The following is a 15,427-nucleotide window of genomic DNA, read 5'->3' on the forward strand; positions in this document are numbered from 1 at the left end:
TCTCCATTAACCTGGCTAACACTGTTTGCCCTGCCCAGCCCAACTCATAGCCAGCCTGAGCCATGCCAGCAGGGCTATCGGTTTCATTTTTATACACCAACAACAAACTATCAGAGAAATTAAGAAGATAATCCAATTTACAATTGCATTAAAAAGAATAAAATACCTAGCTAAGAATAAATTTAACCAAGGAGGTAAAAGACCAGTACTCAGAAAATTGTAAGACATTGATAAAGAAATTGAGGAAGATACAAATAAATGGAAGAATATATCATGCTAATAGATAAGAATTGACATATCACCCAGAGCAATCTATAGATTCAATGCTATCCTTATCAAATACCAATGGCATATTTCACAACTGGAACAAATAATCCTAAAATTCATATGGAATCACAGGAGACCCTGAATAGCCACAGCAATCTTGAGAAAGAACAAAGTTGGAGGACTCACACTACCTGATATCAAACTATACTACCTATACTACAAGGCCAAAGTAATCAAAACAGCATGGTACTGGCATAAAATCAGACACAGATTAATGGAACAGACTAGAGAGCCTAGAAATAAACCCACGCCTATATGGTCAATCTATGACAAAGGCAAGAATGCACAATGAGGTAAAGACAGTCTCTTCAATAAATGGTGCTGGGAAAACTGGACAGGTACATGCAGAACAATGGAGCTGCATCATTTTCTTACAGAACTCAAAAAGATTAAAGACTTAAATATAAGACCCAAAACCATAAAACTAGAAGAAAACATAGGCAGTAAACTCTTTGACATCACTCTTAGTAATTTTTTCTTGGATGTCTCCTTGGGCAAAAGAAAAAAACAAATGAGACTACATCAAACTAAAGAATTTTTGCACTGCAAAAGGAACCATTAACAAAATGAAAAGACAACCTAGTGAATGGGAGAAGATATTCACCAATGATACACCCAATAAAGAGTTAATATCCAGAATACATAAGGAACTCATAAAACTTAACACCAAAACCCCCCCAAACAACCCAATTAAAGAATGGGCAGAGGTCCTAAACAGACATTTCTCCAAAGAGGACATACAGGTGACTAATAGACATGAAAAGATGCTCAACATCACTAATCATGAGGGAAATGCAAATTAAAATCACAATGAGAGATCACTTCATCCTGTCAGGATGTCTATTTACAATAAATCAACAAACAATGTGTTGTCAAGGACATGGAGAAAAGGGAACCCTCGTGCACTGTTGGCAGGAATGCAGATTGGTGCAGCCACTATGGAAAACAGTATGGAGATTTCCTCAAAAAGTTAAAAATACAACTGCCATATGACCCAGCAATTTCAATTCTGGGTATTTATCCGAAGAAATCCAAAACACGAATTCAAAAAGACATACGCATTCCTATGTTCATTGCAGCATTAACAACAATAGCCAAGATATGGAAGCATCCTAAGTGTCCATTGATAAATTATTGGAGAAAAATGTGGTACACACACTGGAATATTACTCGGCCATAAAGAATGAAATCATGCCATTTGCAACATTGATGGACCCAGAGGGTATTATGCTAAGAGAAGTCAGTCAGATAGAGGAAGACAATCCATATGATTTCACTTATATGTGGAATCTGAGAAACAAAATAAATGAACAAACAAAACAAAACCAGATACAGAGAACAAACTGATTATTTCCAGAGGGGAGTTTAGGGGGGTGGGTGAAAAAGGGGAAGGGATTAAGATGTACAAATTGTCAGTTATATAAACAGTCACAGGAATATAAAGCACAGCATAGGAAATATACAGTCAATATTGTAATAACTAGGCATAGTGTCAGATGGGAACTAGACTTATCGAGGTGATCACTGTAAATTATATAAATGTGTAACCACTATGTTGTACACCTGTACTATAATATTGTATGTCAACTGCAATTAAAAAAAAAGAATGGGTGGAAATTGTGATCCCTCCTTGTAGTTGTACATACAGGTGTTGAAAGGTTACAGAGTAACTGCATTTGGTGGGAATCTGGCAGTCACAGTGCCACTTTCCTTTGAAGGAAATGAAATGGTGTGTGAGAATTTTCAGCGCACAAAGAGCTTCCTTACCACTTTCTCGCTCCCTTGTTGTTTTGCAGCACTGGCCGCCCAGCCAAGGGACCCCAGCAGGGATTGCGTGGACCAGCCGGAGCTGGCCAACTGTGAGCTCATCCTGCAGGCCCGGCTCTGTGGCAATGAGTATTACTCCAGCTTCTGCTGTGCCAGCTGTTCCCGTTCCCAGCCTCATGCTCAGCCGGCCTGGCAGCAGGGATGAAGGCTGGCTCCAGCCCCAGTTCCGAAACAACTCAGGGCTGGGGAGAAGGGCCGGGAGACTCTCGCTCTCCCCTCTGTGGCTGGCAAAGGGAGTTATCTCCTGGAGACATTGCCTCTCCTATCCCCATTCCGCCCATTTAGCTTCAGCAGCTGCCAGACCAGCTTCCCTGACAGGACCACAGGTAGCTGTGTGGTCAACAAGAGAAATCTGGATAAGGACACCCTTCACGTTACAACTTGCTGTCAGGTTCTCACTTCATTTAGAGCTGGATAGGGAGGGGCATAACCATTTCAGTTAACACCTACCTAACTCCTGCTGTGACAGGGAAGGATTCTTTGCTAGAACTAGATCTGGGGTCAAGCAGGCTATTGCTGTAGTCTCTCAGCCTTCTAGGTAGTAAATAGCAACCAGCTTCAAACCCCTCTATAAGGTTAATAGCATAACGTTTGTGAAAGCTTTCAACAAAGCAAGGCTCAGTATAGGGATTTGGGATGAAAGAGGAGCAGCTGCATTATTATCTGAGCACGAAGGAACTGGAAAGGCGCCTTCCTTTCATTGGGCAGCTGGAGCCTGAAGCCCTCCTAAGGCCGACACGCAGGGCTGGCTGTGGGGACAGCCTCACGCCTGTATGGAGCTGATCTGTGCGCCTGCTCTGTAGTGGGACCACCAAGGAGCCTCTCCTCAAGTAGGAATCTGTGAAGCAAAGTGTTTGCTGCCAGATAAAAACAGCAACAGCAGGATGGGGGGAACAATGGAGGGGAGGGCAACGTAATAAGCGGCTTCAGAAATGGCTTGAGTTTGTGGAAGTCATTCTTCATCTCAGAACCTCCAGTTCCTTGCTGCTAAAATAAGAGGCCTGGATTCAGTGAGCTTCCGAGTCTTTTTCCACTTGAACTTTCTACAAATCCTCCCGAGGGTTGGCTGGCCCTAGTGACAGAGGTTATTTGGGGACACAGGAAAGGTTTTTTAATTACCATGATGCTGGCTGGGTGAGAGACACATGGGCCAGAGCACAGGTCTTCTTTCCATTTAAAAAAATATTAAGGAGCACTCCCTTTGATTTACCATGGCTGGTTTTGCTATAGAAATTGGAAAAGGGCTACTTTCTTGGACTCCCCAGTTCTTTAAACCAGTATTTGGCCTACTGGTGACATATTTTCAGAAGGTAAGTTTGAGATTAGCCAGCTCTTCTTGGAACTAATCACAGAATAGTGGGCTGAGGTTCAAGGTGCGAGTAAAACTCCTCTAAACCACTGGTTCTCAACCCTCTCCACACTGGGGGGAAAAACTGACCCAGGGGTTCCACTCTCCAGAGATCTGAATTTAATTGGTCTGGAGTATGGGCTGGGTATGAGGATTTAAAAGCGCCCCAAGTGATTTTGATAAACATCCAAAGTTGTGAATCACTGCTCCAGCCCTGGACATCTGATTGAGAATCTTGTTCAAATGCACATTCTGCTTACAAGGTCTGGGGTGGAGCTGAGATTCTGTATCTCTAACCAGCTCTTAAGCAGCAAGAATCTGATGTTAGAGATGCATTTAGGATCAACCAAAGCCTAAAGAATGAACAAAAATACGAATTCTAAGAATATACTAGAGCCCTGGCCGGTGTGGCTCAGTTGGAGTGTCATCCCGTACACTAGAGGGCTGTGGATTTGATCCCTGATCAGGGCACATACCCAGGTGGTGGGTCCAATCCCCAGTCCAGGTGTGTGAGGGAGGCAGCCAGCCAAGCGATGTTTCTCTCCCCCGTTCCTCTCTCTAAAATCAATTTAAAAATATATAAAAATACTAGAAAATAAGATTTTCTAGTCACCAAACCAGAGAGCAGCAGCAGAATGGAGAAAGAGCAAGACCAAAAAGAACTAAGTGAACTGCTAATAAAGAAAAGGGGAAAGAACAGCCCTTCATGGGCAAAAGCTTCTACCACGAACATTTATTTTTGTTAAAGCAGATTATAAATTCTCATCAGTACAAATATATATAACTTACATTTGATTGTAAGGCCAACGTTCAAAAGTAAAAATGAGATGGGATCTCATGTTGTTACCAGAGGTCAAGTGGCTGCAACTGGCAACAGGATGGTCTGTTCACCACCAGGGAGGGGGAGGGGAAGGGGAACGGACAGACACAGACACGGACACACCGACACCCACCCCCCTAGTAAAACCAGAAATTCCATCCCCGCAACACTCATGGGAACAGAACTTCAAGGACAAAACGAAACCCACCAAGACCCACATGACAAACCAACACGGTAACCTGCGTTCCAGTCTATGGATATGATGTCACTGTCACCTTAGTGTTAAAACACAGTAAAGGATTAACATAAGGAAACTGCAGCAATATATAAAAGAAAATACATATTCTCTATAGAGCATATTTAGAATGATTCCATTAAAATAATGACATTAGAATTTCAACATAGGTTTAAACCAGGACAACACTACTCTTTCATTTTCTTTATTTAAACTACAACCTAGTGACGGTATTGGTCATAAGCATGATTGTTGTTGCAATGTGCTACTTACAATGACTGATAACCAAATAAGCTGGGGATCCCGCCTGCACCTCCAGCTTTTCCTCTTTCTACTTCAATAGGCATCAATGATAAATCAATCTTATGTACAATTTCTTACAGCTAATCCTTTTACCTTTGGCAAAGATTACTTACAACTCATACAACTTTTTAATATTGAGAACTATTTAAAATATTCTAAATGCATAAAAATAAAGATTTTGGCTTTTTTGATATATATTTATAATATTTATTCTTACTCAAAATGGAAGCTCAACTTTAACCCTAAAATATAGCTCTGCTGGGCAGCTGCTGATGCACCCTCCTGGGATTCTGCCTCTCATCCCCGGCCCAAGCACAGGCCACCCTGTTCTCGATCTCCAAGACGGGCCAGTACTGAGAGGAGGCAGGTGCACGGCCTGAAAAGCAAAGGGAGATCGTTTTGCTTCCCGTTGTGTTTTATATTCCAGTAAATGTGCTTTGAATACAGATCCCTGTTCAGATACATCTGCCTCTCTGTTGCCAGAGATTTGTAAGGGGACGAGGCAGGAGGAGAGGGGGAAGGGCAACATTTTCTTAACTTCTTTAGCCTAACCTGGGACAGCTCTTCTCTAGGAATGGTTTTCTCCACTTTTTTTTAAAAGACCCCCCGCACAGCACCCCGTGCCTGGACATGCTCCTTGAGACCTTTGGGATTAGTGAAAAAGTGTACTGATTTGGGGACACAAAGTCTCCTTTGACCTTCACCCCCCCTTGCCTAAGTACGGACAACATACATTAGCCATAGGGCCTGCTCAAAGTTCAATTTCAAATGTCTTCTGTAAGTCACTGGAGAAAGGGTTGGTGGGGGAGGGGTTAGTACGCTGCTTGGACTTGCTTTCTAATGCAGCCCACTGGGCTTCAAAAGGATCCACAGGGCAGGTGCCTGTAGGAACCTCTGTGTGCTTGTCTCCTGAGGCCAACCTGCCATCGTCTACACCATTGAAAGCTGCAGAACCGTTGAAGTGCTCAGCAGGAGGCTTAAAGAATGGACTGGCAGTAGCACTGCTCGTCTCATACTGAGGGAATGTCTGCTGCTTGACCAGGCTGGGAGACTGATGGGGGTGGGCAGCCTGAGGGTGGCTTGCAGTGCCAAACACATTGGCTACCATCTGGGAGGGAGTGATGCCCACCACAGGCACATTAGGGGCAGGATAGGGCATCCCATTGGACACAGGATAGGCCTGGGCAGGGACAAAGGCTGGCTGCAGGGGCGGGACCACACCCACTGGCACGGGCTGAGAGGCGAGGAATGCATTCCTTTGGAAAGGCGGCGCTGGCTGGGAAACGGCAGTGGGTGGAGGCGGCTGGAGGACTGGCTGTAGAGGGACAGCTGAGGCTGGGGGTTGCTGAACCCGGACACTCTTGGACACCTCTTCTAACCAGCGATCAGCTTCAGAGGGAGTACGTCTGTGACCAGCCTGGAAGAGACCTGGAGAAGCAGCACCCGAAGATTGACCCCACTCGGTCCCTGGAACCAACATGAAGAGAGGAAAGAATCAGTCTTTAGGAGGTTCTTTCCTCACTTGAGAACTTTGGTTATTTGAATGATCCTAACGTGGAGCAAATCCCTCTAGTGGGATATTTTGTTACTAGCTGCGGAGGTTTTGAGGTAGGACTAAGAACCTGTCAGACCATGCTTCTGTCTCAGCCTTAAGGAGCTATCTAGATATGGCTCAACTGCATTCAACCAAAGCAGCTGGCTGGCATAGGAAACCCCTCCCTGTCGCTGTGGCTTGTCCATGGAACAGAAACCACCTTGCACATGCTCCAGAGGGCCCAAGGTGACTCACCTTCTGCTCTGACAGAACAAGGAGAAAATAATCAGTGACTTGGTGCTGGACCTTGTGGCCCTTGCCTGGCTTCCGAGCACGTTGCTTTTCTGGTGAACTGCCTTTATTACTATTTAACATTTTTTTGGTTTTATGGTTACATGTTCATTATAGAAAAACTAGAAAGTACAGAAAAGCATAAAGTGCTTTTTATAGATCTTTTCTTAGGCCTGCCATTATAGGAGGCAGAGTCCCCTCATCATACAGGCACGTCCACGTATCTCCGAACCCAGTGACAGACTCCCTCAGGGTTGGGCCCAGGAATCTGCATTTTATGAATGTTCTATGGGAGATTCTGTTCTATAGTCTTAAGAACGATCAATTTAACCTCTTTAGTTCTTTCTCCTTCCCCATCCTTTTTAAACAGTTTATTTTCAGGAGGGAACATACTTCTAAAAGGACTTCTCTCTGGTTCCTACTCAGGCAAGTGGCCGATTTTCAAACCAGGGCCACTTATCTGATCCCAGAATCCTCACCACCATCTGTGGCCACCTTACCCGAATGTGTGGCTGCAATTCCCTTGTTAACAGCATCAAGGGCATGAGCCCAAGGGTTGGTTTCACGCACAGGCATTGCTACGGGTGCTAGAGCAGTATGGGCTGGCTTAGCAGCAAGCACATGGAAGGCTGAGTCAGTGCCATTAGCTACAATGGGAGCAGACAACATCAATGGAGTTAATTCATGCAGGGTGCACAGGTGACCCCTTGCAGCCGGGTCAGTCAGGCCAATGTGCAATACTGGTGGAATAGAAAAGCTGGTGTAGGAATTACCATACCATCTTGTAATGGATACACAAACCTTTTGGCAAAGGGGGAATTAGAGGTTGTAATGAAAATGGCTATACTGAAAAAGTTAAATAACTGTTCTAGGAAACTATGTGTATGGGGAGAGAGGAAATGAAGCCTAGAAAAAACTTTATATTAAACTGAACAGAGCAGCTTTGTCTTACAAGCAGCAAAACCCCAATGATTAGCCTTTGGCATAATGATGTAAATGAAGCATTTCCCTCTCCTACCACTATTCCAAAAGATCAAGTTACAGCAACAATAACAACAATGGGATGATGATTCCATATTATGTGCTATCTCATTTGATTCTCTCAAAAACCTAATAAGGCTGGTATTATTCCCATATTATAGGTGAGAAATCAAACTTGGTATGTGTTTTCATTTGCTTAATAAATCTTTAATTGGCTAATTAATTTCATCTTCCTTTTTTGAAGATTTTTTTCCCCTTGGTAATGTTCATAATATCTCAAAGCACCTACTATTCTTTTCTTGTCTTTATCAAAATCTCCTGACCCTGCTCCTTTGCTCAAGGCATCTATTCCATCAGTTTCTATTCCTCAGCCCAGCTATCATATTTAGTATGGAACAGACAAGCAGGTACCTTCCCCTGCCCTACACTGTAATCATTCCCTCTTTAGGACTGGGCAACCATGCTATGGCTTTGGTACTAAAAGACTAGCTTGTCTAAAAGACTAGCTCACCCTTAGACTGGGAGCCCCTTAAAGGCAGGGAAAGGACTATGTTCTATTCAGTTTTACACCCACTGCCTTGTGAACAGGAATACAGTCAGTAACAGGTACTATATCCGGAAAGACCTGGGTTTAAATTCTGGCTGTATAAGTTGGGCAATTTACTTAACCTCTCTGAGCCTCATTTTCCTTCTCTGTAATGCTTACCTCAAATGGGTGGTTGTGGGGATTAAATTAGATCAGAACATGCATGAGTCCTTATCATGATGTGGTATGAGGCGCTGTGTGTTCAATAAGTTGTGCCGATCATTATTGGTATTATAAATATTTATCAGATGGAATGAAAAGCTATTTGGTGAGCATGACTATAAAGGTATAAAGGTTTGTTTTGTTTTTAAAGAGATTCCTTGGAGGAAAAGCATGTAGTAGCTTACTTCCACAGGAGCAGGGTACTGTCTCCACAGAAGGCTTTTTCTGAGCTCTCAAAAGAAATGAAGAAATGGTAATTATAAGGAGGTCAAATTCTAAAAGTCTGTAAATTAAGTTACACAGACTCTTTGCTGACCTCTGAGTTAATACCAACTGCTAACTCTGTAGCTCTGAAAACAACTTTTAGTATCTCTTTAATGCCATGAAGTCAAACTTTAGGACACTTGTTATAAAAGATGAAATGAACTAAAGAGCCAAAAGAAGAACCTTTTTCTTTATGAGCCTCTTGAGACAGGGTAGAGACTAGATGAGTTCAGGGCTTCTCAACCTTGGCATTATTGATTTTTTTGGGCAGGGTAATTCTTTGTTGTGAGGGCGGCTAGCCTGTGCATTGAAGGATGTTTAGTAGCATCCCTGGCCTCCACACACATGCCAGTAGCAATCACCCTTTACCAAGTTGTAAAATCCCAAAATAAAAAATGTCTCCAGACAATGAATGCAGTTTTCCCTGAGGGGCAAAACCACCCTGGGTTGCAAACCACTATGCTAACGCGTAACGGGAGAACCAACTCTGATGACTGCTTCGGGAGAGCCAGCTGGATCCCCTGCCTCTTAACAGTGAGGTGGCAAATGAAGCAGTGGGTTGGGACTATAGCTCCTAACAGAGCAGGATGAAAGACAGACAAGTACATGCGAAATGACAGATGCAGACACCTTAGGAAACAGGAAGGGGAACAGAGCAAGGATACCGTTGAATAGGGAAATGAATCAATCTGAGACATTATCAAACAGGGAAATGAACGGGTCTGACCAGCTCTTGGAAAGCTCAGGATGCCAACTTACAGTTAGTGAGCAGCGTCATAAAAATGCTAGTTTCAAAGAGAGCAGCTGAGCAGGCTGAGGGCACTAACCTTGAAAGGCAGGAGACTGTGGTGCCACCACTGTCACTGGTTTGGTCATTGGGGCGGATGAGAAGGGATCCTCAGAGGGTGTGCTGAAGGCATTCGTGATCTGTGAACACAGGGAGCTGATACTCTCTGCTTCTCCTTCTACCTCTGGCACTGCAAGACAAACAGGAAATGGTTCCAGACCAAAACCCTGAAATTTAACAGTATGATTCAAGGTGGCATTTATACTGCATCTCTTATTTGTGAAAGGAAAAGTCTCAACTACCAGGTGGGGCTATACAGCTTCAAAAAAATTACCACTACTTCACTGGCTTTTTGGATGAGGAGGTGGAAAATGTCGACAATTCAGCCCTAGCCAATTTTGCTCAGTGGTTAGAGCATCCTCCCTTGGACTGAAGGGTCCCGGGTTCGATTCTGGCCAAGTGCACGTACCTCGCTTGCAAGCTAGATCCCCAGCTCTGGTTGGGGCTCGTGCGGGAAGCAACCAATGGATGTGTCTCTCTCACACTGATGTTTCTCTGTCTCTGTCTCTCTCTCTGCCCCCTTCCCCTCTCTCTGAAAAGCAATGGAAAAAAATCCTCAGGTGAGGGTTAAAAACAAACAAACAAACAAAATAAAATGTCAACAATTCATGTAATAAGGTCTATCTTCTTCCCTTGCAAATTCCCAGGTTCCTTTATTTCCTCCCGTGTGACACTGTTGAGAAGCTGGTGTTCTCTTTCTGTGCCAAGATGTTAGCTAGATGTATCTGGAACACATGAGTGACCTGTTTGTCTTCCCAACCAGTTCACAGGGCTGTGGTGTGAGTTAACCTCTGTAGCTATTTAGTAACTATCAGAAAATGGGTTAAAGTCAAGGGCACCAGTGGATGCTCAGTTGTTTTCTCTGATAAGCTATGACAATGTCATCACTCATTTTCCTCCAAAGTACCAAGTATATGAACTGTGATAACATGAAAAAATGAACTGAGGTCCAGGACTCTTGAGCCTTTGTTCTTAATATTGACTCTCGGCCTGGCCGGGCGTGGTTCAGCGGCTAAGCGTCGACCTGGGATCCAGGCAATCGGGGTTCGATTCCCCGTCAGGGCACATGCCCAGGTTGAGGCTCAGTCCCCAGTCGGGTGCGTGCAGGAGGCAGCCAATTGATAACTCTCTCATCATTGATGTTTCTATCTCTCTCTCCCTCTCTCCTCTCCTCTCTCTGAAATCAATAAAGATATATTTAAAAAAAAAGAAATATATATATATATATATTGACCCTGGGATACTTGTGTGTCACTGAGGAAGATAATTGTGTGTGCTGAACTTTTGTTTGCTCAACTGTGGAAAGAGAATACTAATTTTTGTTTCCCATCTGTTCCAGAGGGAGACTGAAAACAGGTACTTGAAGCACCTGGAGTTTCTGTTTTTACAGGAGTTGAGAGCTGGAACCCTCGGTAATTGTCTAGTCAACTGCTCTTTAAGCCAAGTTTCATGTGTCAAAAGAACATAACTCTCTGTACTTTTATACCACCACCAGTGAGAGTGCCCTATTGAGACAGAGCTTCCTCACGCTCTGTTGTAGCACTGGCTGGGTGTGTCTTGGAGTGAAGTAAAATAGAGTCAATAAAAGCACGACCAGATCTGATACTTTAGCTCCGGGTCTTATGATCAGGATAGAGCTACCGAGGCTGGCTCAGCTGTACAGAGGCCACACAAAGGACTGTGTGGCAGTTCTGAAAGGTAATGAATATGTGTGAGCAAGCCCACCGTCTCTGATGAACAACAGATCTTAGATTTATGCAGGAGGCCTGTTTAGAGTTTCCTCCCTATGGAGCCAACCAGCCACAAGGACAATGAGCACTTATCCATTTCTTCTGGTACATCTGACAGTAATGCTATTTAACTTTATAATTAATTCCCTGCTGGGTCCCAAATGGCACAATAAGAATGGAAACCTAAGACCCTTGATGTTTCGAAGCAGGTTGACTGAGCGGTAGTAAGTACAATTCCATCAGGACAAACAACAAACCTTATAGTTCGGGCTAGGAATTCCCATCACGGTTCTGTTACCTGTCTGTTGAAGAGAAATCAGTGATTCACATCTTCCTCCAGGAACCTGTTTTCTCCCAGTGGGAGGGACATGATACAAGATACACATAACCATAAACCAGCCTGATGGAGGGGGTGGTGGTAGCTAGTTTGGTGGGATCAGTGTTTCCACTGGAAGTAACGACAATGTTTCAATGCTAGAGCGCCCAGTGAGTCAGGTGGCTGCTGCATTACCTGCATTTTTTATGGGAAAATCAGTCTTCCTCTGCATAGTGGAAGGCAAGTCGTTTATGCGCAGAGATAGCTGGCGTTTAAAGGGTGACATCTTCTGGCTAAGAGCAGGAAATCCTCGGAAAGAGCCTTGGCGAGCAAGTTGTTCAATTGGAGCATGGCGGCGTGGGATGGCATGAGGATTGTTCATCTCCAGAGAGGCAGTGGCATCCGAAGTGGGAGAAGTGGGAGAAGATGGAGATGGGGCAGTGTTGCCAGGGGCCACTGATGAACCAACAACTGTCTTGTCTGTTTCAGCTCAAGAAAGTCAAGAGAAAGAGGACCTTAGCAATGTCTTCAAATAGTTTGAACTTACACAGCTGAGGAACTAAAAAGCCCTTCTAGGTCTTTTACCCATCTCCTTCCCAATGTCTCTTAAAAGACAGGTTAGAAGCAAGACTCAGATCTATTTTTCAAACAAATAAAAGGTTTAACCTACTACATGTCACATGATATATCTACTAAGACATGCATATTAGATCTTTGATTCTCATGCAGTGATTCATGATTTAGGACTTTGAATAAGCTTAAAAAACCCCAGTACATATGAATTCCTAATGTGAGGTCCTTTAAAGAATGATGGTTTATGGTTTTTAACTGTTTCCTTACTTGTTTAGGGGAGAGGACTTAGGGAATGGCAGTCAGAACAGTGTAAATAAGCATAAGTTTGATTAAATGTTACAGAATGTCGTTCAGTAGTCTTTTAATCATGGACAATATGCATTGTGGCTCATCTGAATTAAAGCATACAGAAGTAAAATTTTAAATTGGAATAAACTAAATATAAGACTGATTCCATGTGAGTACCAACTGAGTCCCAATCTGAAAGTGGAAAATCTCTAGCTCTCCCTCCTCTCACAACCCTCTGTAGTTGTTGGGACTCTACCACTTTGGCAGTTGTTGTGTGTAGCACACAGTATTATTTGGTGATATTAAAGAATATGCTTCCAGTCAGAAAGTCACTGAAGCACACTAAATAATGGCCGTACATATCAAATTTTCTAATAAAAAATAGCATGGCAGTTTTTATTCTTTAGTATCCTGGCGCAAATGTTTATGAGAAATGAAAAAAACCACAATGAACAATTTAGTTTCAAATAAAAATATGTATCTTTTTTTGGTCTTAAACAATTAGAGCTGTTTAGGTCAGTATTAGGTTAATGAAGTTACTCATAATGGCTGGTTTAGAGCTGAAAGAATAAAGTAAAAAAATTAGCAAAATTATGTGACTGTATATTTAAACTGAACTGTTTAATTCCAAAATATTCCATGTCTGTTTTAACCTTAGCTATACATAAGAATTCAAAGCATTTCCCCAAGCCTTATCACTTAGTTTGAAAATACACCCAACCCAACTTTAGGCAACAGATTCCTGAGTAGCTTGAATGCTTGTACAGGCATTTCCGCTGTGCTGTCATGTGTACCTGAAAAAACTCATATTCTGCAAAAATCACACACTAAACAGCACTAGAGGAAAAACAGTTAGGGGCTAGCTTCTCAAAATCTATGGATTTTTTTCACTAGAGCACTAAAACCCAGTAATAATAAAGGATGGACAGCATCACTGTGAAATCTCTGTCTGTGCTTACACCCAGCATCACATCAGTGGGTCCTCTGAAGCCTAGATGTGAGACTTATGTGTCTTCCTTTAAGATGTAGGTCCTTGATAGCATCTGCTTCTCAGAGATCAGATGCATCAGAATTAAAAATCTGTTCCAGGAAGATTTTCCCAACTGTGTTTTTAAACACAGGGGTAATACCTTTGCAGCTTTCAACTGCACTCTCAGCTTCCCCAGACAGCTTAACATAATAAACAGGGTAAACAGTTTCAAAGCCACTAAACCAGTCACTTTGTCTAGATTTTCAGCTTTGTTCTTAAGTCTTCACATATCACTAAGAGTTCTCTTTGTGAGAAAGCTTAGCCCTGATAGCTTCAAAATATTAACCCTCTGGGGGAAACTGCTTAAATAAACAGACACTGCAGTAGAACAGACTATACCTTTCTTGGCATCTTGGATTTGCTTCATAATCTCCTCTCTTTCTGCTTGCTCAGTAGCTGTTGTGACACGGAATGATCCTTCTCTTGTAAAAGTGGTCCGGCTGGCATCAAAAGTAGCAGTCACTCCACATTCCTTCTCCCTCTTCTGCTTACGTTCTAAACAAGCTGCAAAAGCACAGCCTACTGCATGGCTCAATCTTTCACCCTGTACATAACAAAGGTTCACAAAACGTTTTTAGAGTTATAGTACCAACAATTACAAATGAGCTTCGACCACAAATAAGTGTTTTAACACAAGGCAAAATGTTGGGAGCTTAACTTAGATTTTAATATACTAATATGCCAAATTAATTTAAATGAATAAATTACCTTAGGTAATGCCTATACTTTACTGTAACAGGCACTGGGTAAAGTGACCATCAGCAACTTGTGCTTTTGTGAGTAGCCAATGAAACCTTATTAGTCAGGCTCCCTCTGTCACACTCAGTAGCTCTGGCCATCAGCTTAGGAGACACTGCTGAAGGTTCCAAGCCATAAGTACTGAAATACAAAACTCTATTTGCCATTTAGGGGAATAGTGGAAATGTTTACCAAGCATTTCTAAGACCCATTGGAAAGGCAGGGGACATTTCGGGAGCTTAAATATGCTGTCAACATGTCTAGGAATACAAGGTGCAAATAAAAACTTCGAATAAAGAACTACAATTCAGCAATGAAAAGAGAATCCGGTAAAGGAGAGCTTAGCTTTCTCAGTCTCCCTTCTGAATACTCCCCTCCAAACACCCTTCCCCATTCTAGACCCGCAGGACTTTCAGGCTTTCCCCTATACTTTACCTATATTCTTCTAGCTCTCTTTAGCCCCAACTCCACCTCCCAACCACACACAGGCGAAGTTAAAGCATGTTTTCATCCATACCCTCTACTCATTAAGAAATTAAACAGATTTGTCTGTGGGAGGAGAGGAGGGCTTACATAAACTAAACGTCGTTTTAAAGATACACTGAATTGATTACCAAGAACAAATTTAATAAATTCAATGGATTTTTACCAGGGTTATTTATATTTATTTATTTTCATATTCACTGCTTATTTTATTAATGAAATTTAAGTATAGTTGGTATACAATATCATATTAGTTATAGTAGTTTCAGGTATACAATATGAACACCACACTGGTTCTAGTAATCATCTTCCCTGTGTAAACTTGTCACAATATTATGGACTATATTCCCCTTCACCTTTTCACCCAATCCATCACCTCCTTCCTTAGGGTAACCATCCCTTTGGTCTCTGTTTCTATGAATCTGTTTTTGTTTTTTTGTTTTTTATTTTTATAGAGTCCACACATAAGTGAAACCACACAGTATTTGTTTTCCTCTGTCTGCCTTATTTCACTTAGCATAATACCCTCTGGTCCATCCATGCTGTTGCAAATGGCAAGATTTCATTCTTTTTTATTGTGGCATAATATTCCATTGCGCATTATCTGTACTTTTTAAAAAAATTTATTTTTATTGATTTCAGAGAGAGGAAGGGAGAGCGAGAGATAAAAATATCAATGATGAGAGAGTCGTCATTGATCGGCTGCCTCCTGCATGCCCTCGACTTGGGATTGAGCCAGAAACC

The 15,427-nt window shown here is 42.5% G+C and overlaps 2 protein-coding genes across 34 annotated transcripts in view; one reads left to right on the forward strand and one right to left on the reverse strand.

Moving 5' to 3' along the window:
• PAPLN (papilin, proteoglycan like sulfated glycoprotein) overlaps positions 1 to 4,227 on the forward strand; it is a 33,015-nt gene extending 28,788 nt beyond the window's left edge. Inside the window, exon 26 of the mRNA XM_081133374.1 lies at positions 2,124 to 4,227. Within this exon, the coding sequence (XP_080989500.1) occupies positions 2,124 to 2,299 (176 nt within the window). The 3' untranslated portion in view covers positions 2,300 to 4,227. The remainder of the gene's footprint in view (positions 1 to 2,123) is intronic.
• NUMB (NUMB endocytic adaptor protein) overlaps positions 4,208 to 15,427 on the reverse strand; it is a 129,027-nt gene continuing 117,807 nt past the window's right edge. For 12 of the 33 annotated variants that reach the window (XM_081133418.1, XM_081133417.1, XM_081133421.1 and 9 more), the window contains 5 exons: positions 13,802 to 14,006; positions 11,767 to 12,060; positions 9,506 to 9,655; positions 7,186 to 7,332; positions 4,215 to 6,327 (listed from right to left, as the gene is read on the reverse strand). In XM_081133418.1, coding sequence (XP_080989544.1) covers positions 5,612 to 6,327; positions 7,186 to 7,332; positions 9,506 to 9,655; positions 11,767 to 12,060; positions 13,802 to 14,006 — 1,512 coding nt within the window. In that variant the 3' untranslated portion in view covers positions 4,215 to 5,611. Of the gene's footprint in view, positions 6,328 to 7,185; positions 7,333 to 9,505; positions 9,656 to 11,766; positions 12,061 to 13,801; positions 14,007 to 15,427 lie in introns of all 33 variants that reach the window. The other 21 variants (XM_081133404.1, XM_081133410.1, XM_081133406.1 and 18 more) reach the window with 5 other exon arrangements.

The sequence above is a fragment of the Miniopterus schreibersii genome (genome assembly GCF_964146895.1).
Source record: "Miniopterus schreibersii genome assembly, chromosome: 1".
Lineage (NCBI taxonomy): Eukaryota > Metazoa > Chordata > Mammalia > Chiroptera > Miniopteridae > Miniopterus > Miniopterus schreibersii.